At 37.6% G+C, this 27,269-nt stretch overlaps 1 protein-coding gene across 2 annotated transcripts in view; it reads right to left on the bottom strand.

Moving 5' to 3' along the window:
* DNAH6 (dynein axonemal heavy chain 6) overlaps window positions 1-27,269 on the bottom strand; it is a 222,672-nt gene that overhangs the window by 38,696 nt on the left and 156,707 nt on the right. Inside the window, exons 62-66 of one of the 2 annotated variants that reach the window (XM_004742302.3) lie at window positions 25,736-25,871; window positions 21,786-21,955; window positions 15,607-15,797; window positions 3,336-3,496; window positions 165-253 (exon numbers count right to left, since the gene is read on the bottom strand). In XM_004742302.3, coding sequence (XP_004742359.1) covers window positions 165-253; window positions 3,336-3,496; window positions 15,607-15,797; window positions 21,786-21,955; window positions 25,736-25,871 — 747 coding nt within the window. Of the gene's footprint in view, window positions 1-164; window positions 254-3,335; window positions 3,497-15,606; window positions 15,798-21,785; window positions 21,956-25,735; window positions 25,872-27,269 lie in introns of those variants that run through there. The other variant, XM_045079084.1, reaches the window with a different exon arrangement.

Here is a 27,269-nt window from a genome sequence, read left to right as displayed (position 1 = left end):
TTTACCTGTGTGCTATCAGGTGAAGGGATACTGACTTCCCCCTTCCCACCTGGGCCACCCAGACTTTGACGAGGTCCTACGCGGGGCTTGAGTTCCCTGGACCCACTTGGGGAACACACTAAGGCCAACTGGTTCGCATCATTCCAACCATAGGCATATGTTACCTTGACAGAATTTTGAAGAACTGTAACAGGAAATGTACTGCTAGGCATGGAACTTAAAAAGAGTCGAAAAGTATCCTTGATAATGATATCTGTTTAAAACAAAGAGAAGACAACAAAAAAGAAAAATGCTTAACTTAATACTTTACATAACAAATATTTATTACGAGGTAGCAAAAAACCACTGTAAGTTCTGTTTAAAGACTAGTTTGTTTTAAGTCTTTTATGTTCTAAAATGTTCAAAGTGGAGGTGGGAGGATTTTTTATAGAAACTCTTAATACATGAAAGATTGGCAATCCAGAAACTGGCACATCTGAGTAAAGAAATTAAAGACACATTAATTTTCAATACTTGGAGGTGTTAAGGGCCTTTCCTCTGAGATTGGGAAAATTTTCATTTAAAAAATAGGACAGTTATTGCCAGTGCTCATGAAGTGTTTTGTTTTGTTTTTTAATGACTCAATTTATGGAAAATTGCATGAAAATGGTCAGAAAGTCCTATGGAGGAGAAAGGGATTTCTCTACAGAGAGGTTCAAAGGGAACTGAAGGTGCAGGGGTATGGACAGACTTCATAAGTACCATGAAGAAGTTTAAGTCAATATGCTTACTTTGTGAGCTCTGCACAGAAAATGTAAGAAAATGAGTTTCCTTCTGGGTTCAAAAGGCTAGAGCAAAGTTGGGAAAAGTGGTGTTCCTATTACAGGAAGATGCAGTCATCACCCAAGGATGACTTTCTTGGTGCTGGTTTTTAAGTACATATTATGGTGTTTCTCCAACATTCCAGGCCTGCTCCCTCACTAGAGTCTTTTCATTGGCTGTTCCTTCTGCCTGGAATGCTCTTCCTTTAGATTCCCTCACTTTCTTCAAGTCTTAGTCAAATGTTACCTTCTCAAAGAGGTTTACCTATATTACATGTTTAAATTGCTATCCACTCTTTCTCCCTGGAACTCCCCCCCATTTCATTCTGACCTTTTTGTTTTCTTTTCCCCCAAAGCACTAGCCACATTCTATCATACCATATAAACTACTTATTTATTATATGGTTTAATTATTGTTCATTCCCTCTCACTAACATTTAAGTTCTAAGAGGGTAGATATCTATGGTTGTTTTGTTCATTGCCCTACCTTAAACATCTAGAACAGTGCATGGTACATGGTAGGTTCCCAAATACTTATTGAATGAATGCAGATTAAAGCTGAATTTATGCTCCTTATTTTGGTAATCTAAATTCATGAACTACATTAAATAACTAAAATTAAGTTAGTTCCAGTACAATTCTAGAGCAATACTAAAGTTGCTTGCATGGTAAAAACTATTAGGTATAGAAGTCAGACATCAACCAAAGTCTTAGGGCTAATGATTTCAATAACCAAAAATGCAAAACATGAGAAAAGCAGATTTAAAGAAGTACTTTTCTTTTCACCCTTTCCCTCTTATAATTGCAGAAGCATCAAGAATATTAACTTTCATAGACATCATAGAAGTTTCAAGCTGGAATGGAGTCTTAGAAATTATCTTAGCATAGGATTTCTAGGGAAGATACCATGTGGGCATCTTATGGCTGGGGAAACTGAGGCCCAGAGAGGAGATATCGTAGCATAGACAAGAAATAGTAGGGGCAGAAGTCTACTTGGATCTTAGAATTTCAAGTCTGGAGTTTTTGCTTCCTCCTCTGTTTCTTTTTTCTTCTGTTCACTTACTCTTTTCAGGTTATTACCTGAATGTATTTTATTTTAAATGGGTTTAAGTTAAACATCAGAACTCAAATAGGTACATTACTAAATGAGTGTAACACAGGCCAGAAGATGATTTTTTAAAATCCATTTAAGCTTTGGTAAGCCAAAGGTGTCAACTTTGGCTGGTTTCCATAGCCTGTCCAGCTTCCAGCATATACTCGCTCTTGTCCCAGTCACCATGAGGCTTAACAACGTCTCCCTATTTTGAAGTAGTTCCACTACTGTAGTTGCACTGCAGCAAATTGCTTTTTTTTGATGCCTTCCATTTCCTTCTTAATTTTAATCCTAATCACCAGCAACCCCTGAACAGTGGTGAATACCTTGTTATTTTTTTCTTTCATTATTTAAATGGAAATAAGCCACCAGCCCAGTTGGAAGCTGGCCTCTCTTGTTGCACTGCAAAAGGGTAAAAACAGTGGAAATTCTGGATGGTTGATGTGAACAATTTTATCCTTGCTGCAAGAAGCAGCCTACAGATGCAAGGGGTGGGGGAACCAGGAAATGAGGGATCTTTAGGGGATGGCTGCTATGTCTTGGCTCCGTGGTGGTGTCCGGTATAGACTGGCCACTTTATAAAGTCAGCAGTAAGTAAAGTCACTTGCAAGACCGGCTGTATAGCTCTCACCTTCCCAGAAGGCTTCTGCGGTCTGGGCATAAAGGAAGACCCCAGAGAAAGGGCTCTGGATATCCTAGGTTAGCAGGAAAGTGGGGCTCACCCTGCTTATTAACAAAAATACTGTTCCTAAGGTTTCAATTATTTTCATACTAACATTCTAAAATGAGGAGGGTTAGTTGGTACAGGAGTCGCAGAGAATCAGAAGTAGTGAAACATGACTCTAGGTGGATTGGTGGCAATCTGAATCTGTGCATCTTCTCTCTTAGTGAAAGATGGAATTTCCTTTCTTTGTCTTAAGTCCATTTTTCTATTTCTTTTACCATACCTTTAGGTAATCTATTTTGAATTCAAATGGCCTCCATAGAAAGGAACATGAAATAGAAATGATCCAGTGGATCATACCCACAACTTGGAATTCTGAAGATCCTTTTTCAGGTTTGGCTTGTGTAATTTAACTAAAACTCTCTAGTTCTAAAATTCTTCCTCTTTAATATGGGGAAACACAATTCCTACAATAAAAAATTACTACAAGCTTGGATTCATCCTTTTCATCCTTTTCCTCTTATAATTGCAGAAGCATCAAGAATATTAACTTTCATAGACATCATAGAAGTTTCGAGGTGGAATGGAGTCTTAGAAATCATCTTAGCTTAGGGTTTTATAGTACAAAATATAGTATAGAGTTCTGCCCCTACTATAGAAAGTCTACATAAAAAGCTATTATTATATTATATTATATATTATTATATATGTTATATAATTAATATATATTATATATTATTAAAAAGCTATTATTCTGCAATTGCTATTTTCAACATACTTGAATCTGTGAAGGTTTTAATTAGTTCTTCCATTGCCAACATCCAAGAAACAGCAAGATGGCAGTTTTGCAAAAATACCCAGTTTCCTGATTTCATTGCTTCTTTGATCATTCTTTCAGCAATGGGTCCTTGTCCTTGCCCCAGTGAAATTGACTGCACCCTGAATTCCACAACAAAAAATGTTGTCTTATGTTATTTATAAGCAATGAGACTATGAAGAAATATAAATTACATAGACTCCTAAAATATACACACATTTCAAATCCTCATTTTAGTAGATGTGTAAATATTTTTTTCTTGTTTTTAAGAACATTTTCTACTACAACACACATATAGAAAGTCTAAAAAAACCAAATATATAGCTCTATGGATTACCACAAATGAATACCCATGGTTGAGAACGAAGTTTGCCAATCCTCAGAGACATGCTCTTATGCCCCTTTCTATTCCAACAACTCTTCCTTCCTCCTTTCCACAGGGACATGTTATCCTGATTTCCAGCACTATAGATCAGTTTTTAAAAACTTAAAAAAATTTGAAGTCTCACATCCATATAGAGTAAGTCCATAAATCATTGGTGTATGGCTTAATGAAATCTCTCGAAGTGACTGTATACTTATATCACCACACAGGACACAAAAAGGAGAGGATTCCCAGCACCTACCCAATCAATAGACTTATTCATTCCCAAGGTAAAAGTTATTTTGAATTCTAACACCATAGATTAATTTTACTAGTTGTTATATTTTATATAAATGGAATCATATAGTATATACATATCTTCTATATTTGGTCTGTTTCAATCAACATTATTATTATTATTTTTTAAGATTTTATTTATTCATTTGACAGACAGGGATCACAAGTAGGCAGAGAGGTAGGCAGAGAGAGAGAGAGGAGGAAGCAGGCTCCCCGCTGAGCAGAGAGCCCGATTCGGGGCTCGATCCTAGGATCCTGGGATCATGACCTCAGCTGAAGGCAGAGGCTTTAACCCACTGAGCCACCCAGGCGCCCCTCAACATTATTTTTTAAATGTACTTTTTAAAGATTTATTTACATATTTGACAGAGAGAGAGAGAAGGAGTGAGCACAAGCAGACAGAGCAGGAGGGAGAAGCAGGCTCCCTGTTGAGCAGAGAGCCTGAAATGGGGCTCCATCCCAGGACTGAGATCATGACCTGAGCAGAAGACAGAGGCTTAACTGACTGAGCCATCCAGGTGCCCCAACATTATTTTTAAGATTAATTTATATTATTGTGTGTCATTGTAGCTCATTCCTTTTCATTGCTATATAATATTCTACTCTGTGATTTTTTTTTTTTTAACCACAATTTATTCATTTATTCTGCTCTTGATGGACACTTGGGTTATTTCTGCTTCTTGGCTATGACATCCAATACTGCACTAAACATTCTGCTACATGTTGCTTGGTATACATGCACACTCCATTTTCTTTTGTATATTCCTAGGAGTAGAACTGCTGTTTGAGACAGTATGTGTATGTTTAACTTTATTATAATATCAAATTGTTTTCCAAAGTGATGCCACCATTCTGAATTCAACTTCCACTGAGAATATTGGTTTCTCCATATCCTTGCTCGCACTGTTTCATTTTTGCCCTCCCTTCCCCCCCACCTCCCCGCCCTGCCTCTCAAATTCTTCATATCCGAGAGATCATATGATAATTTTCTTTCTCTGATTGACTTATTTCACTTAGCATAATAACCTCTAGTTCCATCCATGGTGTGGCAAATGGCAAAGTTTTGTTTTTTTGATGATTGACATCTAGGTTCTCTCCACAGTTTGGCTATTGTGGACATTGCTGCTATAAACATTTGGGTGCATGTAACCCTCTGGATCCTTACATTTGTATCTTTAGGGTAAGTACCCAGTAGTGGGATTGCTGGGTCATAGGGTAGCTCTATTTTCAACTTTTTGAGGAACCTCCATACTGTTTTCCAGAGTGGCTGCACCAGCTTGCATTCCCACCAACAGTGTAGCAGGGTTCCCATTTGTCTGCATCCTTGCCAACATCTGTCCTTTCCAGACTGGTTAATTTTAGCCATTCTGACTGGCGTGGGGTGGTATCTCACTGTGGTCTTGATTTGTATTTCCCTGATGCCGAGTGATATGGAGCACTTTTTCATGTGTCTGTTGGCCATTTGGATGTCTTCTCTGCAGAAATGTCTATTCATGTCTTCTGCCCATTTCTTGATTGGATTCTTTGTTCTTTGGGGGTTGAGTTTGAGAAGTTCTTTATTGATTTTGGATACTAGCCCTTTATCTGATGTCATTTGTAAATATCTCTCCCATTCTGTTGGTTGTCTTTTGGTTTTGTTGACTGTTTGCTTTGCTGTACAAAAGCTTTTAATCTTGATGAAGTCCCAATTTCTTATGTTCTGGCTTCCCTTACCTTTGGTGATGTTTCTAGGAAGAAGTTGCTGTGGCTGAGGTCGAAGAGGTTGCTGCCTATGTTCTCCTCAAGGATTTTGATGGATTCCTGTCTCATGTTGAGGTCTTTCATCCATTTTGAATCTATTTTTGTGTGCAGTGTAAGGAAATGGTGCAGTTTCATTCTTCTGCATGTGGCTGTCCAATTTTCCCAAGACCATTTGTTGAGGAGACTGTCTTATTTCCATTGGACATTCTTTCCTATTTTATTGAAGATTAGTTGACCATAGAGTTGAGGGTCCATTTCTGAGCTCTCTATTCTGTACCATGGATGTGTGTGTCTGTTTTTGTGCCAGTACCATACTGTCTTGATGACAGCTTTGTAATAGAGCTTGAAGTCTGGAATTGTGATGCCACCAACTTTGGATTTCTTCTTCAACATTCCTCTGGGTCTTTTCTGGTTCCATATAAATTTAAGTATTATTTGTTCCATTTCGTTGAAAAAAATGAATGGTATTTTGATGGGATTGCATTAAACATGTAGATTGCTTTAGGTAGCATAGACATTTTCACAATATTTGTTCTTCCAATCCATGAGCATAGAATGTTTTTCTATTTCTTTGTGTTGTGCTCAATTTCTTTATGGTTTTTTGAGTATGGTTTCTTTGCCTCTTTGGTTAGGTTTATTCCTGGGTATCTTATGCTTTGGGGTGTAATTGTAAATGGGATTGACTTCTTAATTTCTCTTTCTTCTGCCTTGCTGTTGGTGTATAGAAATGCAACTGATTTCTGTGCATTGATTTTATATCCTGACACTTTGCTGAATTCTTGTATGAGTTCTAGCAGTTTTGGAGCAGAGTGTTTTGGGCTTTCCACATCAAGTATCATATCACCTGCAAAGAGTGAGAGTTTGACTTCTTCTTTGCTGATTAGGATGCCTTTTATTTCTTTGTTGTCTGATTGCTGAGATGAGTACTTCTAGTACTTATGTTGAAGAGCAGTGGTGATAGTGAATATCCTGCTGTATTCCTGACCTTAGGGGAAAAGCTCGTAATTTTTCCCCATTGAGAATGATATTCACTATGGGTTTTTCATAGATGGCTCTGATGATATTGAAGTATGTACCCTCTATCCCTACACTGTGGAGAGTTTTGATCATGAAGGGATGTTGTACTTTGTCAAATGCTTTTTCAGCATCTATTGAGAGTATCATATGGTTCTTGTTCTTTCTTTTACATTAATTGTACATATTATATTGTACAATTAATTATATACATTAATTGTACATCAGTCATATAATTGTATGATTATAATCAATCATATTGATTGATTTACAGATGTTGAGCAACCTTGCAGCCCAGGAATAAATCCATTTGGTTGTGGTGAATAATCCTTGTAATGTAGTATTGGATACTACTGGCTAATGTTTTGGTGAGAATTTTTACATCCATGTTCATCAAGGATATTGGTTTGTAATTCTGCTTTTTGATGGGGTCTTTGGCTGGTTTTGGGATCAAGGTAATGCTGGCCTCATAAAATGAGTTTGGAAGTTTTCCCTCTATTTCTATTTTTTGGAACAGTTTCAGGAGAATAGGTATTAATTCTTTTTTAAATGTTTAGTAGAATTCCCCTGGGAAGCCATCTGGCCCTGAGCTCTTGTATGTTGGGAGATTTTTGATGACTGCTTCAATCTCCTTACTGGTTATGGGTCTGTTCAGGTTTTCCATTTCTTCCTGGTTCAGTTTTGGTAGTTTATATGTCTCTAGGAATGCATCCATTTCTTCCAGATTGTGAAATTTGCTGGTGTATAATTGCTCATAATATGTTCTTATAATTGTTTGTATTTTTTTGGTGTTGGTTGTGATCTCTCTTCTTTCACTCATGATTTTATTAATTTGGGTCCTTTCACTTCTCTTTTTGATAAGTCTGGCCAGGGGTTTATTAATCTTATTAATTCTTTCAAAGAACCAGCTCCTAGTTTCATTGATTTGTTCTACTGTTCTTTTGGTTTCTATTTCATTGATTTCTGCTCTGATCCTTATTATTTCTCTTCTCCTGCTGGGTTTAGGCCTTCTTTGCTGTTCTTTGTCCAGCTCCTTTAGGTGTCAGATTAGGTTGTGTATTTGAGACCTTTCTTGTTTCTGGTGAAAGGCTTGTATCGCTATATTTTTTTCCTCTCAGGACTGCCTTTGCTGTGTCCCAAAGATTTTGAACAGTTGTGTTCTCATTTTCATTTGTTTCCATGAGTTTTTAAAAATTCTTTGATTTCCTGGTTGATGCACTCATTCTTAAGTACAATGCTTTTTAGCCTCCATGTATTTGAGTTCTTTCCAACTTTCCTCTTGTGATTGAGTTCTAGTTTCAAAGCCTTGTGGTCTTAAAATATGTGGGAATGATCCCAATCGTTTGGTACCAGTTGAGACCTGATTTGTGACCCAGGATGTGATCTGTTCTGGAGAATGTTCCATGTGCACTAGAAAAGAATGTGTATTCTGTTGTTTTGGAATGGAATGTTCTGAATATGTCCCTCTGGCCCAGTGTGTCATTTAAAGACTTTATTTAACCTTGTTGATCTTTTGCCTAGATGATGTGTCCATTTCATCAAGGAGGGTGTGAAAATTCCCTACTATTATTGTATAATTGTCAGTGGGCTTCTTTGATTTTGGTATTAATTGGTTTATATAATTGGCAGCTCCCATGTTAGGGGCATTTATATTTATTTTATTATTATTATTTTTTAAAAGATTTTATTTATTTATTTGACAGAGAGAAATCACAAGTAGATGGAGAGGTAGGCAGAGAGAGAGAGAGAGAGAGGGAAGCAGGCTCCCTGCCGAGCAGAGAGCCCGATGCGGGACTCGATCCCAGGACCCTGAGATCATGACCTGAGCCAAAGGCAGCGGCTTAACCCACTGAGCCACCCAGGTGCCCCGGGGCATTTATATTTAAAACTGTAGATCTTCTTGGAAATATCCTTTATGTATGATATAAGTCCTTCCTCATCTCTTATTATAACCTTTGGCTTAAAATCTAATTTATCTGATATAAGGATTGCCACCCCAGCTTTCTTTTGATTCCATTAGCATGGTAAATTGTTTTCTACCCCTTCACTTTAAATCTGGAAGTGTCTTTGGGTCTAAAATCTGTTTCTTGCAGATAGCATATCAGTGGGTCTTGTTTTTTATCCATTCTGATACCCTGTCTTTTTATTGGGGCATTTAGCCCATTTACATTCAGGGTAACTACTGAAAAATATGAATTTAGTGCCATTGTGTTGCCTGTAAGGTGACTGTACTATACATTTTTTTTCTGTTCCTTTCTCGTCTGTTACTTTTAGGCTCTCTTTGCTTAGAGGACCCTTTCAATATTTCCTGTAGGGCTGGTTTGGTGTTTGCAAATTGTTTTAGTTTTTGTTTTTCCTGGAAGGTTTTTATCTCTCCTTCTATTTTCAATGAGAGGCTAGCTGGATATAGTATTCTTGGCTTCATATTTTTCTCATTTAGTGCTCTGAGTAGATCATGCCAGTCCTCTGTGGCCTTCCAGTTCTCTGTGGATAGGTCTGCTGCCAATCTATTATTTCTACCATTGTATGTTACAGATGTCTTGTCCCAAGCTGCTTTCAAGATCTCTTTGTTGCTGAGACTTGTAAGTTTTACTATTAGATGACAGGGTGTGGACCTATTTATATCAATTTTTTGTGCCTCCTGGACTTTGATGCTTGTTCCCTTTACCAAATTAGGGAAATTCCCTGCTATTATTTGTTCCAATATACTTTTTGCCCCTCTCTCTCTTTCTTCTTCTTCTGGGATCCCAATTATTCTGATAATTTTGGTCTTATGGTATCACTTATATCTTGAATTCTCCCCTCATGGTCCAGTAGTTGTTTATTTGTCTTTTGCTCAGCTTCTTTATTCTCTATCATTTGGTCTTCGATATCACGAATTCTCTCCTCTGCCTCATTTATCCTGGCTGTATGAGCCTCCATTTTTTATTGCACCTCATTAATAGCTTTTTAAAATTTCAACTTGGTTAGATTTTAGTTCTTTTATATCTCCAAAAAGGGATTTTATTTCTCCAGAAAAAAGATCCTCTAGTATCTTCCATGCTTTTTTTGAACCCAGATAGCACTTTGATAATCATCATTTTGAACTCTAGTTCTGACATCTTACTAATGTCCACATTGATTAGGTCCCTAGCTATCAGCACTGCCTGTTGTTCTTTTTTTTTTTTTTTTGAGGTGAGTTTTCCACCTTGTCATTTTTCCAGATAAGAATAGATGAATGAGAGCACAAAATCCAAAAAGGGTAGCAATGACCCCAGAAAAATATATACTAACCAAATCAGAAGAGACCCGAAAGGAAGGGGGGACAAAAGGGGGGAAGAAAGAAACAAAATATATATATGTATATATATGTGTGTGTAGGTTTGTATGTGTTTATATGTGTGTGTGTGTGTGTGTATATATGTGTGTATGTATATATATATATATATATATATATATATATATAAATATATAAAGACTGGTGAATAGAACAGAGCCACACACTTGATTTTGGTCTGTTAGAAGAAACTGCATCCCAAAATTTTAAATAAAGAATAACATATATATACAAAAATAAGAAGAAACATGGTGAAGGGATGGAATGTAACTGTAAAGATGAAAATTTAAAAACATTCTAAAATAGGCATTGATAAGATAAGAAGTTGGTTGAAGAAAGAAAAAAAAGGAGGAAAGAATGTGATGGCTGGAGACTAAAGCAAAACCATATGCTAGATTTAGTGTATATATTGGTCTGTTAGAAGAAACTGTATCCCAAAATTTTAAAGAAAAACATATATATATACACAAAAAATAAGGTTAAATGCAATGAAGGGATAGAATATGACTATAACAATAAAACTTAAAAAAGATTTTTAAAAAAGGTATTGATAAAATAATTCAAAAAGGTTAAGATACGATAGAGGAAAAAATTTTTTAAAATACAATAAGAAAAAAAAATTGAAAAAATGTAACTTTGAAAAGCTAAGGAATCATGGGAAAGAAGCCATGAATTCTGTGTTGTATTCCCCTAGCTCTGGAGTTCTGTAGTTCTCATTGATTTGTGAACTTGGTCTTGGCTGGATGTCCTTTCACTTTCTGGGGGTGGGGCCTATTGCAGTGATTCTCAAATATCTTTGCTTGCGGTGGAATTGCACCCCTGTCCTGGGCCAGGCTATATAATATTGATTTTGCTCTCAGGACCTTTTGTTCCCTGAATGCTTTCCATAGTGCTTTTAGGACAGCAATAAAAATGTCGGCCTCCCAATCTCTGGCCCTGGAGGACCTGAGAGCTTGGGCCCCCACTCCTCAGTGTGCCCTCAGAAAAAAGCAGTCAGCCACTCTCATCTCCCTGGTCTCTGGCCATGCTCCAGCTCACCTGGCCTGTGACAGAGTGTTTTTATCCCTGGTATACAGCCCCATTTGGAATCTCCAAACCCAGCAGATTCCTGTAGCATGCTCCTGTGCCGATCCTCCTAGAGGAGGAAGGAGGGGGGTCTCCCTGGATCTGCCACTAGTGGGGTCCCTGCTTGAAGAGCAGTGGTCCAACCGTGCCTTGGGTCATGGTTTAAGGTAACCCTGAGCTGAAAGCCCCCTCCTCAGCTCTGTCTCTGCTGCTGGCTTCCCCGCTTTGATACCTGGGAGTTTTGCTACACTCAGACACCCCTGGTCTTTTCCTGACCTTGCAGGTCCCGAAACCATACTGTCCCTGTGACGGCTCCACCTCCTGCTTAGCCTCTGGAGTGACTTCTCTTGGTGGAGCAGACTTCCAAAAATTCTGATTTTGTGCTCTGTTGCTTTACCACTTGCTGGGAGCCAGCCCCACCCCTGTGGTCTCTCTTCCCATATATCACCTTGATTCACTTCTCCACACATCCTAACTTCCAGGAAGTGATCACTTTTCTGTTCCTAGAATTGCTGTTCTATGTGTGTGTAGGTTTGTATGTGGATATCCTGTTGGATATCCTGTGGATATCCTCTTGGATATCCTGTTGAGTTTGTAGGTGTTCAGAATGTTTTGATAACTATCTAGCTGAATTCCTGGGATCCGATGATATTTAGGTGTCCTACTCTTCCTTCTTGCTCCTCGCCTCCCAGACTCTTGATTGCTGCTCAGGTTATGATCTTAGGGTCATGAGATTGAACCCTGCATTGGGCCCCACACTGGGCGTGGAGCCTGCTTAGGATCCTCTTTCTGCTTTCCTCTTGCCCACAGTGCATGCATTTTCTCACTCTCTCTCTTAAAAAAAAAACCAAAAAACAAAAAACTAACAACTTAAAGAAAATCTACTTCTGGTGTTTTGGATCTTATCTATTGAATATATGTTTCTATATCATTAATTTCTGCTTTTACATTTTTTCCCTTCTGTTAGTTTAATCATTACATTTTAGATTGCCCTTTGCCTAATACATGCACTTAAGCCTATAAATTTCCCTGTAATCCTAGCTTCAGATGCGTCTCACCAGTTTTGATATATCTTCACCATTATTCTATTTAGTACATGTTTGAATTTCCATTTCAATATCTTCTTTGTCTGAAAACAATTTCATCTTAGCTTTGTTTAAAAAAATTTTTGACAATGGAGTGCCTGGATGGCTCAGTTGGTTAAGTGTCCAACTCTTGATCTCAGTCCAGTTCTTGATCTCAGGGTCACGAGATCAACACAGCATGAAGTCTACTTAAAGTACTGTTTTGAGAGGAATAAAATTCTATTTTATTTACCAGACAGTCACTGGCTTTCAGTACTTTGAATATACATTTTTGTGCCTTTCATTGTTTCTGCAGAGAAATCCGTCAACAGCTTACTTGCATCTTTGAAGATAATCTGTTTTTACTCTATTGTCTTTGTTTTTTCTACAATTTACTGTGATGGGTCTTGGTAGAATTGCTTTATATATTCTAAGCTTTGTTAGTTGTGTACAATTGGTGTTTTTTTGTTTGTGGGTTTTTCCTATAAAAGTTGCCCTTTTAATCCCTAATATATCTTGAATTATTTTATGTTTAATACGTAGAAATATTTGAGACATACAAAAGCTACAAAGTTAATATAATGAATATTCATGTACCTACAAACCAGTGTATGAAATAAAACACTGTTTACATGATCTGAACCTGCAGTGTCCTTGTCCACTTTTATCTCATTACCCAACCTTCACTTTCCAAGGTCACTGTTATCCTGGATTTGTTATAAGTTCCCTACCTTCCTTTATACTGTTACTGTAATTTTATGAATTCCTAAATAATATATAACATAATGTTTATATATTTTATCATACTTCTCCAATATTATATGGTTTTTCTACAATTTATTTTTTTGGTTCTGTATTAGTTCATGTACCCATCTGTATTGATATACATAATTTCATAATTCCATAATTCTAGTTTATTCATGGCTATAGTGTATTATATTCAATTTTATAAATATACCACAACTTGTATGATCATTTTTCTAGATGGACATTTTGGATGGTTCCACTGTTTTTTGTTATGTTTCTACAAATGTTCTTGAACACAGCTCCTTGCACCATGTGACTGATTTTATTCTAGGTTGCAGATTTAGTAATGATTTGTTGAGATGTAGGGGATGCCATTTTCAACTTTAACATACTGTTAACTCTTCAAATTGATTTTAACCAATTTTTTACTTTTGTAATATGGATGTTTCCATTGCTCCATACCTTTGCCCACCATTTTGCCAATTTCTTGGTATGAAAATGATATCTCCTTAATGGCTTTAATTTGTGGTATCCTAATTACTTGTAAGGACAGACATCTTTTCATATGCTTATCAGACATTTAGGTTTCTTTAGTTTTCTTATCTGAAAATTCCGGAAACTCTCCTGCTCATATTTTTTGTCTTTGTTTATATTGCACTGTTTTCTTCTTCTGAGATCAAGAGTTGGACACTTAACCAGGTGCTGAGCCGCCCAGTACTATTTTCTTTTTCTTATTAATTCACAGGAGCTTTTAACAGTTCCCTATACTAATTCTTTGTTAGGATTTCAGAACTATAGGCAAACAAATGACTAGGATCATAAATTTTATGTGTCAACTTGACTGGGTCACACGGTATCCAGATATTTGGCCAAACATTACTCTGGGTGAGCCTGTGAAGGTGTTTCTGGGTGAGATTAACATTTGAATGGGTAAACTGAGTAAAGCAGATTGCCCTCCTCAATGTTAATAGGCCCCATACAATCAATTGAAGACCTGAATAGAACAAAAATGCTCCTGCCTCTACAAATAAGTGAAACCATATGATAATTGACTCTCTCTGCCGGACTTATTTCACTCAGCATAATCTCTTCCAGTCCTGACTATGTTGCTACAAAAGTTGATGGAGGCATAATACTCCATAGTGTATATGGACCACAACTTCACTTATTTGTGGAGCATAACAAATAGCATGGAGGACAAGGGGAATTAGAGAGGAAAAGGAGTTGAGGGAAATTGGAAGGGGAGGTGAACCATGAGAGACTATGAACTCTGAAAAACAATCTGAGGGGTTTGAAGGTGGGGGCGTGGGAGCTTGGGGGAACCAGGTGGTGGGTATTGGTGAGGGCACAGATTGCATGGAGCACTGGGTGTGTTGCCAAAAAAAAAAAAAAAAAGAAAGAAAAGGCTCCTGCCTGTCTGAATGGTGACATTGGTCTTTTCTGGCATTTGGATTCAGACGGAAACACTGGTTCTTGGGTGTTAAGCTTCCTGGCTTTCACACTAGAACTTATACCATTAGTTCTCCTGGTTTTTAGGCCTTTGCACTGGAACTATACATTGGCTCTCTTGGATTTATTTCCTCCTTGCTGATTTTGGGACTCTTTAGCCTCTATAATCACGTAAGCAAATTTCATATATATATATAAAATATATATGTTTTATATACATATATAACATATAATTATTATATATATATATAAAATAATTATATGTTATATATGTATATAAAACATAAAAGATTTTTTCTTTCCTTTCCATCTTTCTTTCTTTCCTCCTTCCTTCCTTTCTTCCTTTCTTCCCTCCCTCCTTTTCCTCCTTCCTCATTCCTTCTTTCCTCCTCTCCTCTACTCTCCTTTCTTTTCCTAATTGGATCTGTTTCTCTGGAGAAGCCTGACTAGCGCAGACTATGAACTCCAAATGAACAGATAGGACCCAACATCTTATAATCTTACCAGGGAAAAGGCCAGACCAACTACTCCATGGGGGAGTAGCTGACACCTGTCAGGTGTCAATGCTAGAAATTTCCTTGTAGATAAGAGACCTCTACCCTCCCCTGCCACCCGAGGTCTTATGCACTTCCCTACCCATCTGAACACCATTTTGGAGAGGACTGGGAGAAGAAGAAGTCAGGAAGACTGACCTTTTTTTGAGAGAGAAACCAAATCAGCTTACCCTGGATGCATTTAAAGTAAAGTAAATGTGTGAGTTTAAACTTCCCCCTGCCCCTTTTACTCAGCAGGATAGAGGCTCATGAGAAAGAGGAGACTGATAATAGAACATAAGGAGCTCTGGAATTTTTTTGCACATTTCATATGGAGTAAATCAGTCCTTTTACAGTTACAGTAAGGTAACGTCTTAAAATACAAAAAAGTTTTAATCCATATTCCACTAGCTTATTATACATTTTGGATAATCTTCCCTTTATTCAAATAAAGTTTACATCTGCTTTTTATTATTTTTGACCCCATTTTAACAACAGACATAGCTAAATATTAATGTATCTTAATTTATTTAGTAAGGGATACCTAATGTGGGGATCTACACTCCACAGAGGGAAGAAAAAGGGCAAACTTTAACAAAGAGATGTTCATATGAATTATAAAAATGGCACAACATGACCTTACCTTTCTGAATACCCGCTGTCCCGGGCAAACCTCTGGAATGCACCCATAGGATCCGAGCCAGTGCTTAAGATAAATACCAGGGGAGTGTTATATGACATGTCTTGATATAGAGTGGGCAGGTCCACGGGTGGTGTCTCTATAAAGCGTTTTCCAAGATTTTCTATTACAAAGTCTGTAAGAGCAAAAACAACCTGAAAGTTGAAAAGAAAACCATTTAAAAAATAATATGTTGGATGAGGGTCCTTCATAATTCTATCCTATTTCTCCCCTTCAGCTTCTCTGACAGGGTACCCTGTTGTTCTGCACTCATTTTCTCTTGATTAGGTATCTTTCTTCCTACTGGATTTAGGCACCATGTAATTGCTAAAGGTCATGGTTCTCATGACCTTACGGAGCAAGCTGACTATTTGATGAAAGTCTCTTGTCATTCCATCCATCTCCAGACCTGCTGTTGCCCCATCCTTGCCTTCTTTGGTCCCATCCTTCTCTCATTTTCATGGATTTTACTTTCAGTCCTTCCACTGTCTCTTTTTGCACTATCCACCCCCCCCATCTTCTTTTTATCATACAATTAGGCTCTACTGTCTCCTATTCTTAAAACCAAAACAAAAGCCTTCCCTTGATTGCTGCTCCCCTCTCAGCTATTTCCTTTCTTTTTTTTCCCTTCATAAGCCAGCTTCTCAGAATTGACACCATATATTGTCTCCCCATCTTTTCCCCCATCTTCCTCTCTCATTTTACTCATCAGCCTCTTCTGATTTTTCTTGGGAACCAGCCTCAGCCTTGATGATCATATCCCTGCCTGGCCACTTCCTACACCGATGTGTTTCCTTCACAGATCCTATCCTAGCCTGCTCACCCCATTCCTACTCTTGCAGACCCTCTCTAGCCCACATGGAGCCTTTGTATGAGATGGGAAAAGGTGTCCCTTCTTTAATATACTTGTCCCAGAAAGCTGTCATGATAAATATACAAAACAAATCTACGGTATCTACAATGCAAATGGCTCCCTTAAGTCTTGTGCAGTGCACATCCGACACAACTGTAAGCAGCAGTTCTGCTTTAACGTTCTCCCTCCATTAGAATTGACATCACCTCATCCAAAAAATTTTTGCATGTTTTCTGTTGCCATTGTTGCTGGGAGAGGGTACATCTCAACCTGGTTCAGGGCCATGGCCTTGGACTGTACTCTCCTGTGGCCAGTCTGGGAAAAGATGTTTACATACCTGTCCACTTAAGTGAGGATATAGTGTGGTACTAACTATAAAGGTGGCCTGGGCCAAAGGGCCAGCCCTGCAACAAGGCCAAGAGGGTTGGAGCTTAGTTTTAGCTATGTCATTATGTGACTAAATGTAATTTCAACAGCTGTTTCTCATTATTATTTTGAAAAATATTTTTGATAGTATGATCTATTTATTTGCTTTTTACTTTGACAAAAAGTGCTTAGAGTTTATAGTAAATAACAATGTACAAAGCACCAGTAATTTATTTCTTGGGGCTGTTATGTACATATAAAAGCAGTAACGCACTCATGAAATATTTTTGAACTCAAAAAGTTGGAGAAATACTTCTTCCCACAGCTATGGTCTTAGGGAGTTAGGCATTTCTTGAAGGCCACCCTCTGAAAATCCCATGTCTGGCTGCAGGATCAGAGACTTTCTAGTCTCTTCTCTCTTTATCACCAAGTCCTTTGCTAGGGGCTCCTCTCACTTTCTTTTTAAATTGAGTTTCCCAATTCTGACCTATGTGACTCCACTATGTCTTGCTTAGAACCGTTTTTGTGGCCTGTTGTTTGATCCTTAACAGGCTCTGGCTGAGGCCTCCAGAGCATTTTTTTAGTTCCTCTTCCCTATCGGAATCCATAGGGCATTTTAAAATTCAGGTGAATACTGTTTTGAAGGTACTGATGGGCCGATAGCATACAAATTCACTCTTGAGAGACTCTGTGTTTGAGAATCCTCTGCCTGTTGCTTTCATTGTGACAAGAAGGTAAGCTTTAAACATTTGGGAATGATGATCCCTTGTTCATCCTTCCTGAGTGGCCAAACCTCATTTTCCCTGAGTGGCCAAACCTCATTTAAGTTATAGTATATTATATCATGGGTAAAGACCTGAGGTGTGGGGTGGCTACCACATTGTGTGTTATATTAGAACACAAGTGCTCACACTTCTTATCATACTCAAGTTCTTTTTAAAAAAAAAGTGGTAAAATAGATATAAAATTTAGCATCTTAACCATTTTAAGCATATAGTTCATAAGTGAAATTGCATTCTTCTAACAGGTGTTTCTCAAATTGGAAAAGCCATGCAATTGTTGCTCTGAGAAGATTTCATCCTGGGTGACTGTCTACACTGTGGTTTTCGACAGGAAAAACCTGGCTCTCAAAGATACTGCCACCTTCCCAAGGTAGAGGAAGCCTGGACGGAAACACCAGGACTATTAGGGTTAGGGTTCTTGGTAGATTTAGCCTTGGAAATCAAGAATGCTGCATGTGATGTGTCTTGATGTCCTCGTTCATCTGCTCTGAGAATGATTATTTCTCTTTATATATGTTTAATCACATTAAAGGAGGGGTTCACAAAATATGGTTTTCAGATCAGCATCAGCATCATGTGGGAAGCTATTAGAAATGCAGATTTTTAGCCTGTTGCCCAGACTTGCTGAATCAGAAACTCTGGGAAGTGGACCCCAGGTCTCTGTGCTTTACAAAAGCCTCTAGATGATTCTGATTCACACCAAAGTTTGAGAACACTGGTATATAGGACCTTTCTTAGCTTTGGTGTGGTGATGAATTATTGTCTATCAGGAAATCTTTATTCATCTCTGATGTAAATGATAATTTCTTTTTTTCTCTTTCTAGTTCAAATTTCTAATAACCTTATCCTGAACCATTCTTAGGGCTGATGCCAAAGAAAGAATTGTTGGAATGACAGGCATTCTACTTCCTGTTGCAGTTCTAATGACTCTATCACCTGGTTTACTTAAGTAAGTTTTACTTACTTAAAACTTTACTGGTTTTCATTTTAATTTAATTTTAATTTTAAGCTTTTTTAAGTAGACTCCAGGACCAGCATGGAGTCCAATGTAGGGCTTGAACTCACAACCCATAGATCAAGACTGGAGCTGAAATTAAGAGTCAGATGCTCAACCAATTGAGCCACCCAGGCACTTCTACTTAAGAGTTTTTTGAAATGAAGTTTCATCAGTAGATCCAAACATGCTATTTCTGAAGGAGGCTGAATTTTATGCAAGCTTGCAGTACTTCACACAAGCCACTGTGCTGGAACATCCTTTTTCTCCCAAAGGAGCAATTGACTCTGCCATTTAGAAACAGTGGGCTTTGCTTGTGAACAGACCTGGGATCAACAGTCTCTAATTGCACAGATCTTATATCTGGTTTTATCCTTGTTCTAAGGCTTTCTCAGATTTTCTTTTTCTCTGGACAGGGGAATCCAGATCTTTAGAACTTGGATTCTTTTCTCTGGAACCCCAATTTCTTTATCAAGTCATTCTCTGGAATCAGTACCATGGTAAGGGTTGTTCCCAAATGCCTTGATCAGTGTATCTGTTTGAGAGTAGGTGTAGCTGGGATAACATTGTCATGCTTGGCTCTTTTCTTCAGGGTGACTTTGTTGGTGGTCTTGATTGATTCTGGTCCCTGTCCTCTTCAGAGTCCATATCTAGCTCTTCATTTCTGAAACCCAATCCAAATTCCAGACTCCTCCATGTTGATTTATAAAGCAAGTTTTATTCGATAGTATAACACAAGGAAGGTCTTTGGTTGAATGTATTAATAAGAATTTTCAGTTAATCCTCTGTGAAGTTAGTATGACTGTATCTGTCATTTACAGATTTGATCACATTTACAGAACTGTCCTGGGACATTTTGTGAGAGCCGTGGTGTTCAAGAATGTAACTTTTTTTTATTATGAAAATTTCAGGTACATATAAAGTCAGAGATTAATGAATTTGATGTTTTATCCAGTTTTAATAGTTGCTAAGAAAAGGTCAATCTTGTTTCATCGATATACCCACCTACTCCCCCACTCCTTAGGATTTTTTTGAAGCAAATCTCATGTGTCATATTATCTCATCCACAACATATGTCCCTATAATAAAAGGACTCTTTAGAAAACATATAACCATGGTACCATAATGACATCTAAATAATTAACAATAATTCCTTAACATCACTAAATATCTAGTCAGTGTTTACCTTCTCCTAATGAAATTATAAATGCCTGTGTGTGTTTAAATATAGTATATTTAAATCAGGATCTAAATAAAACTTATATGTAGAGATCAGTTGGTTTGTCTAAGTCTCTTTGGATTTATTAAGTTTCATCCTTCATCTCCTTTTCCCCCTTGTAAAAACAAACAAACAAACAGACAGACAAAATGTGTTGTTGCTGAAGAAGCCAGACTGAATGTCTGGCAAATTTTCTTAGAGTCTAGAATTTCTTAGCCTCAATGTCTTAATCTTTATAACTCCTCCTTCTTTGGGGCTCTTGTTACTTAAGCATCCTTTCATCTTTTGTCAGCATCTAGTCTGGTAGCCACTGTCCCATAGTCACTGAAGATTTTCCACCTGGGTCATAGACTTACTCTCTATTACATTCCAGTGATTTCTCAACTGTGTCCCAGGACGACCATCTCGTTGGGGGGCACGTGGCCATCCAACTTCCTAACCTCACAGTTTCTTGTCCTCTAACTCCAGTATGCACCATTTCTTCTCTTCCTCAGTCACCCACACCCATGGCCACCCTCAGGATATTGTCATCACTCGGAACTATGCATTAGAAACTAACCCAATGTTGGTTACAACTCTAATGTTCTTCTAGCTACACCTCTAGTCCAGCTATATCTTCTCCCAAAGAAACTTCAAGGTTTTTCCTTTTCTCTCAGTCTAGAAGCCCTTTCTTTCTAGTACTACTTTAGACAACAGTCTCAATTGCATCCCTGTCTCCTCTATTCTTCTACTGCAATCAGCTGTGGCTCAGGCCAACCCCACAACTTCTGTGTTCCTACAGGGAAGGCAGAAAATCCTTCAACAGAGCATCAGTATCTCCCAATTATGCTTACTCTTTCTTCAGTTAGTTTTCTCCTTCTCATTTCTCATAGGAACAACCATAGTTTTTCTCCAGAGCCTCCTGAAACTCATCACTAGAATTATCATCAGAGATACCAGGAATTATATATAAAAACTGGAACTGTCTGCAATGCTTCATTCTATTGATAACTTGGGCTGTACTGAAACTTTATACCTCCTTGGTTTCCATGTCACTTTTTTCTCCTAGTGTTCTTTGTGCCCTGATGACTATTCCTTTTCATCCTTTCTTTCTGCCTTTTAAAAGCTGGTGCTCCTCAGGGTTTCATCCTTTGTTCACCTGTCCTCTTATTTTATTATGCATTCTTCCTATGTGTCTAAAAACTTGCATGGTTTTAATTCCCAGCTCAATGCTGATGACTCCCCAACTCTCTATTTCTAGCCTGTATTTCTCTTTAGAGTTTTCTACCTACATATTAATTGGTCTCTAAACTGCTATCTACTCTCATAACTGGCAGACTCAGTAACACCTTTCTCTGACATGCTTCTCCTTTCACACTTGCTTAGTTGTTGATACAGCTATCCCTTATGGCACCCAAGCAGATATTGAGAGCCATACCAATTGTCTAATCTCCAAATTCCTCTCCATCACTTCAACCTACCTTCTCTATCCTAATTCAGGGTGCCATAATTTTTTGCAGAGATCAGTCCAACAATCTTCAAACTGGCCTTGGTGACTATGGTTTTGTTCTCTTCAAATGCCTTCTTTCCAAAGGCATTGTTGTTGCGAAGATCTGAAAGGCCCATCAATTCCCTGCTAATGCCCCCACCTGCAACCCCCACATCAGACCACTGTCCTCTCTGGAGAGCACAAGTCCTTAACAGCGCATGCTAGGAAAGGATAACCAGGTTCCTGGCTGGTTCTCTAGCCTTTTCTTTCTTCATTTTCTATATAAAACACTATGTTCTATTAATAACACAGAGTCTCTATTTCTTAGAACCTTCTCCCAAACTTGACCATTGTTACTCTCTAAACAAATAAATCTAATCAGTTATGAATCATAACTGGCTGATGAACATTAGCAGAAATAACCATAACATAGTACTTTAATTAAAAAAAAAAGATCCTACCTTCTCTTCTTTACAACATTTGATGAGAATTAGCTTTTGGAAAGAACTTAATACTGGATGCCAAGAATTATGGCTTTTGATCTCTTTTTCTTGTGTCATGAGTTCCTCTTCCGCCTTCATTTTAGAATAGCCTTCCCATTCAACTGGGTTAATGTAAGTCTCAAAAGATCCTGGAAACACAATTTTAAAAAGATACTTTAATTAGAATTGGTTTGACTTAGAAATTAAATAAGTATATTTGGTAATTTAAAAATCTCTACATTTCCTATCTAAATCTAAATACATTTACTATCTAAATCTCTATATTTACTATCTACTATTTATTAAATGTAAATATGTTAATCCCCCCTACCCAACCTAATTAAAAAGAATTTAAAATTGGGTCAGAAAACAAACTCAACAGCAAAACTTACAAAAGCCAAAGCTAAAACAAAAAACCACAATAAACAAAGAGGTTAAAAATAAAAGGATGCATAGAGACACACTAATAAAATGTGAGCAAAAAGAAAACTGAAGTGATAAGAGTAACCATGAATAAATTAGAATTCAAGGCAAATGTAATTAAATGGGATGAAATAGGTTAAGTTAATTAAAATACAAACCTCATGATAAAAACAATAAAACAAACCTATATGTGTCAGATAATATTGAAAGAATACATCAAGCTGTCACTGCTGGAGGTAGAGGAAAAATACAAAACATAGTGGTGGTCAGAAATAATACACAATTATCAGCCTATGACAGATGAAGCAAACTGAAAGCTCTGGAAGATATAATTTGTACAATATAAATAACATATGAATTAATGGACATATATACAACTTTATGTCCCAGTAAATAGAATATGTTTCTCCCTCTCCGCCATGGATTACTTATAAGAAATGGGCCTCACATGAGGGTTAAGATCTCAATGATTCTGGGATTCTCCTCTGAGTGTCTAGTAACGAGGAAGTGTCAACTAGAGGAAGTGTCAACTAAAGAGGAAGTGTCAGTTAGAAACGTAGTGACAATTGAGCCTATGGCCCTGGAGGAGTGTGCACTTCTGTGAGACTTCTAGTTTCTATATGGAATACAGACAGTTACACGGTACAAGACCACAGGGCACAGCACATGCTCACTGTGGTGGTATTCTGAGGACCAGAGAGTAGAACCATCTCTTCTAAAAAGACTTCTTTTTCTGGAGGTTCTCAGTATTTATTGTATAATCTCTAGGATTCTGGCCAATGAGAGAGGATAAGAGAATATATTTTAAATAACCCAATAGGACAAGAAGCACTTAGAAACCATCAAAGACAAAAGATTAAGGTAATTAGGAAGCTTTTGAAGGCAAGAATGACATTGGAATTAATTATTAAAGGTCATCTAAGGTCACCTGCAAAGATCTAGAGCTCATTTATAGAACACAAGCCATCCTACCACACGTGTACAAACTTTCACAACTGTGCAGGATTTCCAGAATAAACCCTGAAATTTAACAAATGAAAGCAGGAAAATTGTTATGAATAGCTGAAATTTTAGTCCCAACTGACAGGAACAACACCTGGTGCCTTTTGTCTAGATATTATGAGCTGTTTCCAGAATTACTTTGCCTTCTGGCCTCCATCCTGCCCCTCCATCCCTCCTTTCTTTGCATTTGTGTTTCAGAGGCTCCAGTTAGCTCTTTCTGCTTTGGTTCTGTCCCTAAATGGTCATCTCTAAGTTTCTCCTATTAAGTGGTTTTCTTTTTGTCTTCTACCTCTATCTCTAGCTGCCTTGTTTGACCAGTCCACAACATAGAAACATCATTTTTATTTGATGTATTTATTGAAAAGCATTTCATTTTTTCTAGTCTTTATTTAGAAGTCAAACAAGTATATTTTGATCCTAGAAATTCTGGTCCATGTAGACTTTAAATCACCACACTTACTGGTTGAATAAATATTCATATTACAAGTATAAGAGTGATCATATTACAAGTATAAGACTGGAACTAGAACACAGAACTTCAAATAAGTATGGGCTAAATAAAAGAAGGCTAGAAAGAAGAAAAAATAATTAAAGCAAAGACAAAGGCTGCCAAGAAAAAAAAATCTCCACAAAATAAAGATGATAGAAGTAAGTCCATACAGATCGGGGCTTCTCAGTCTCGCTACGATGGGCATTTGGGGCCAAGTGCTTATCTGTTCTGGAGGATTGTTCTAGTGTTGCAGGATGTTTAGCCACATCCTTGGTTTCTACCTCTGAGATGCCAGGACTACCACCCCAGACCATAATGTCCAGACACTGCCAAATGTCCCCTGGGAGACAAAAACCTTTACCAGTTGAGAGCCCCTGAAGTGGATCAATAACACTAATAAATATGGAATTAAAACTTTACTGTTAAAAAAAGAGTCTTTAAAGAGAGACTCTTGCACTGTTCAAAACAACAAAATTCCACTAAAGATATACCAAAAACATGCTAATCACACAAAAGAGTTAAAAAAAATAAAGAGTATGGAAATTCATAGAGGGGGAAAACTAACCAAGAGAATTGTGCTATAATTACATTAATATTAGAAAATATATTTTAAGGCAAAAAAAAACTCTTTAAAGAGGAATATTATTAGTTATTAAAAAATTATTTGAATGGGGTAGAGGCAGAGGGAGAAAGAGAGAAAATCTTCAAACAGATCCCACACTAAGCTTGGACCCCAGCATGGGGTGTGATCTCATGAATGATGACAGAGTTGAACGCTTAACCCACTGAGCCACCCACGTGTACCTGGAGGAATATTATTTAATAAAAAAAGAAAGATTTACTGGAAGATAATAATCCTAAGCCTATTTATACTGAATGGCATAGTTTCACAGGATATGATAGGGAAAATTTTGGAATTTCAAAGAGAAATTGGCAATCATAGTTGTATACCTTGATACCTCTCTTAGAAACTGACAGATCAAGTATAATAAACATTAATAAAATAAATACCACAATAAGTTTGAGCTAAAGGTCACATATGGGCTCTTCTTTTTAAGAAAACACACATGGAACATTATATGAAGTCTGAAATCTAAATAAATTACGAAGAGAGATGCCTGGGTAGCTCAGTGGGTTAAGCATCTGCCTTCAGCTCAGGTCATGATCTCAGGGTTCTGGGATCAAGTCCTGCATCAGACTTCCTGCTCAGCAGGGAGCCTGCTTCTCCCTCTGCCTATCAGTCCCCCTGCTTGTGCTTGCATACAAGTTCTCTCTCTCTGACAAATAAATAAAACCTTAAAAAAGTTACAAAGAATCCATTTCATGCAACCCATGAGTATAATTTCCATAACAATTATGATATAATTATATTTATAATTTAATTATAAATTATAAACAATAAAAAGAGTTCCCCCAAATCCTAAATGTTTTCAAACTAAAAGTGTACTTTTAGAACTGACAGGGCTACATATTAAAACTTTGGGGTAAAATTAACATTGAACGTTATAATTCAGAGTACTACCTCTGAGGAAGAGGAGAAGGGTCCTGTGATGGAGAGGATTCTGGGAGGCTGGTATTATTCTAGTTTCTGATTTGGGTGGTGGCTCATAAACTGAGATCGAGTTGGATGCTTAACCAGCTGAGCCACACAGATGCCCCAAGTTGTACCATTTTGATTTGTGCACTTTTCCATATGTATGTAATCCTTCAGTGAAAAGTTAAAAAACAAAACAACAACCAGAAAACCTATGGGATGCAGCTAAGGTAATTCTTTGAAGTAAGTATATCCCCTTAAAATGAAGATAACAGTAAATATAAAATCTTAGAAATTCATGGGCTAAGCATTCAAATCAAGCATTCAATTGGGAAAGCAAGTAGTTCACATTTTCTTAATAATGAAGAAATTTCCTAGTGGAAAATATTGATATAGAAGAAGAGGTTAAGGGAGACATCAAAGTCAGGATTTACAAGCTTGTTTACAATTCCCCACAGCATATCCTTTTTGACATATTACCTATTCGTATAGAAATAGGATGTAACAGTATATATTGTGTGAGTCCTTCAAAAACTCCAAACAATTCTTCTAAGTCACAGCATGCAAACCACATGGCAGGATGCAGCCAGGGAACGTCAGGCTTGGGTGGGCGTTCCTATTAGAAGACAGAAAGAAAATGAGTAATAATTCACAAAGACAGCCACAAAATAGGTTTTCTCCTTGTCTCAGTGAAAAAGCAAGCTCCAACAGCATGTTAAAAATAACTATTTGCCTAGGACAAGGAACTAGATAGGGTGAGACGGAAAGGATGTTGAACCAGTTCTACCTGTAGGCCTTTGCCCAGAAGTGCAGCTGGTGAAGGCTTTCCAGGGTGACATTTGCGGAAAGCAGTTCATCTGGTGAAGGGTTAACATTAAATGTGTGAAGCTGACTTCTAGCCTGTGCCCCAACTCATCACTCCAGTCTCTTCCCACCCTCCAGACAGTCTTCTGTTTTTTTTTCCCATGAAGACTAGCTTCATGGCACCATTCCATGGAGCACTTACATGTAGGTGAACAGTTTTAAAAGAGAGAAACAGCTGGCATCACAGGCTGAAACGAATCCCTTGAAAATTTCCTGAATATTTGGACGAGGTTCTATACTACATTTTTAAGTAGATTTACTGAGATACAATTCACATACCATGTAATTCATCCATTTAAAGCATACAATGCAATATCTTTTAGTAAATTCATAGACTGGTACAACCATCAATACAGTGAATTTTAGAACATTTCCTCTCCTCAAAAAAAACCCCCAGATATTCTTTAGCTCCTAACCTCCTATCTTCCCATGCCCCGAGCATAAACAACTACTAAACTGCTTTCTGTCTCTACAGATGTGTCTATTCTGGAAACATCATATAGATCAAATTTCATAATACATAGTCTTTTGTGACTGCCTGCTTTTGCTTGGTTTAATGTTTTGAAGGTTTACTCATGTTGTGATACGTATCAGTACTTCATTCCTCTTTATGGTTGAATAATATTCTATTGTGATGAGCAGACAACATTTTGTTTATTCACTCATCAGTTGATGGACATTGGGGTTGTTTCCACCTTGTTGGTGACTATGAATAATGCTTCTAGGATATTAATGTCCAAATTTTTGGATGGACATGTTTTCACTCTCGTATTAGGGATATTACTTTCTAATTGGTCGCCTCTGGTGGCTCCCTCCCCCTTTTGTTTATCTTCTGATATCAGTCCAAAGTTCCCACTCCACTTTACCTGCCCACGCGTCTTCTGCCCCTGTAGAGATCCAGACGTGTATAATTCTGATCTCAGGCTGATTTCATGAGTGATCGGAGTTATTTGGTAGGTAATCAGCTCACTTTAGGGTACAGGTTGAAACGGCGCCTCCTCCTACTTCCTCGCCATCTTGTCTCCTTTTTGTGGACATGTTTTCATTTCTCTCTGATACACACCCAGGAGTTGAATTGCTGGGTGATATAGAAATTCTGTATTTTGCTTGAGGAGCTGCCAGACCATTTTCCAAAGTAGCTGCAGCATTG

The sequence above is a fragment of the Mustela putorius genome, unplaced genomic scaffold (assembly GCF_011764305.1).
Source record: "Mustela putorius furo isolate JIRA1106 unplaced genomic scaffold, ASM1176430v1.1 tig00000281_pilon_pilon_pilon, whole genome shotgun sequence".
Taxonomy (NCBI): domain Eukaryota; kingdom Metazoa; phylum Chordata; class Mammalia; order Carnivora; family Mustelidae; genus Mustela; species Mustela putorius.
The sequence above is the reverse complement of the archived record's forward strand: the minus strand, read 5'-3'. Positions and strand labels throughout refer to the sequence as shown.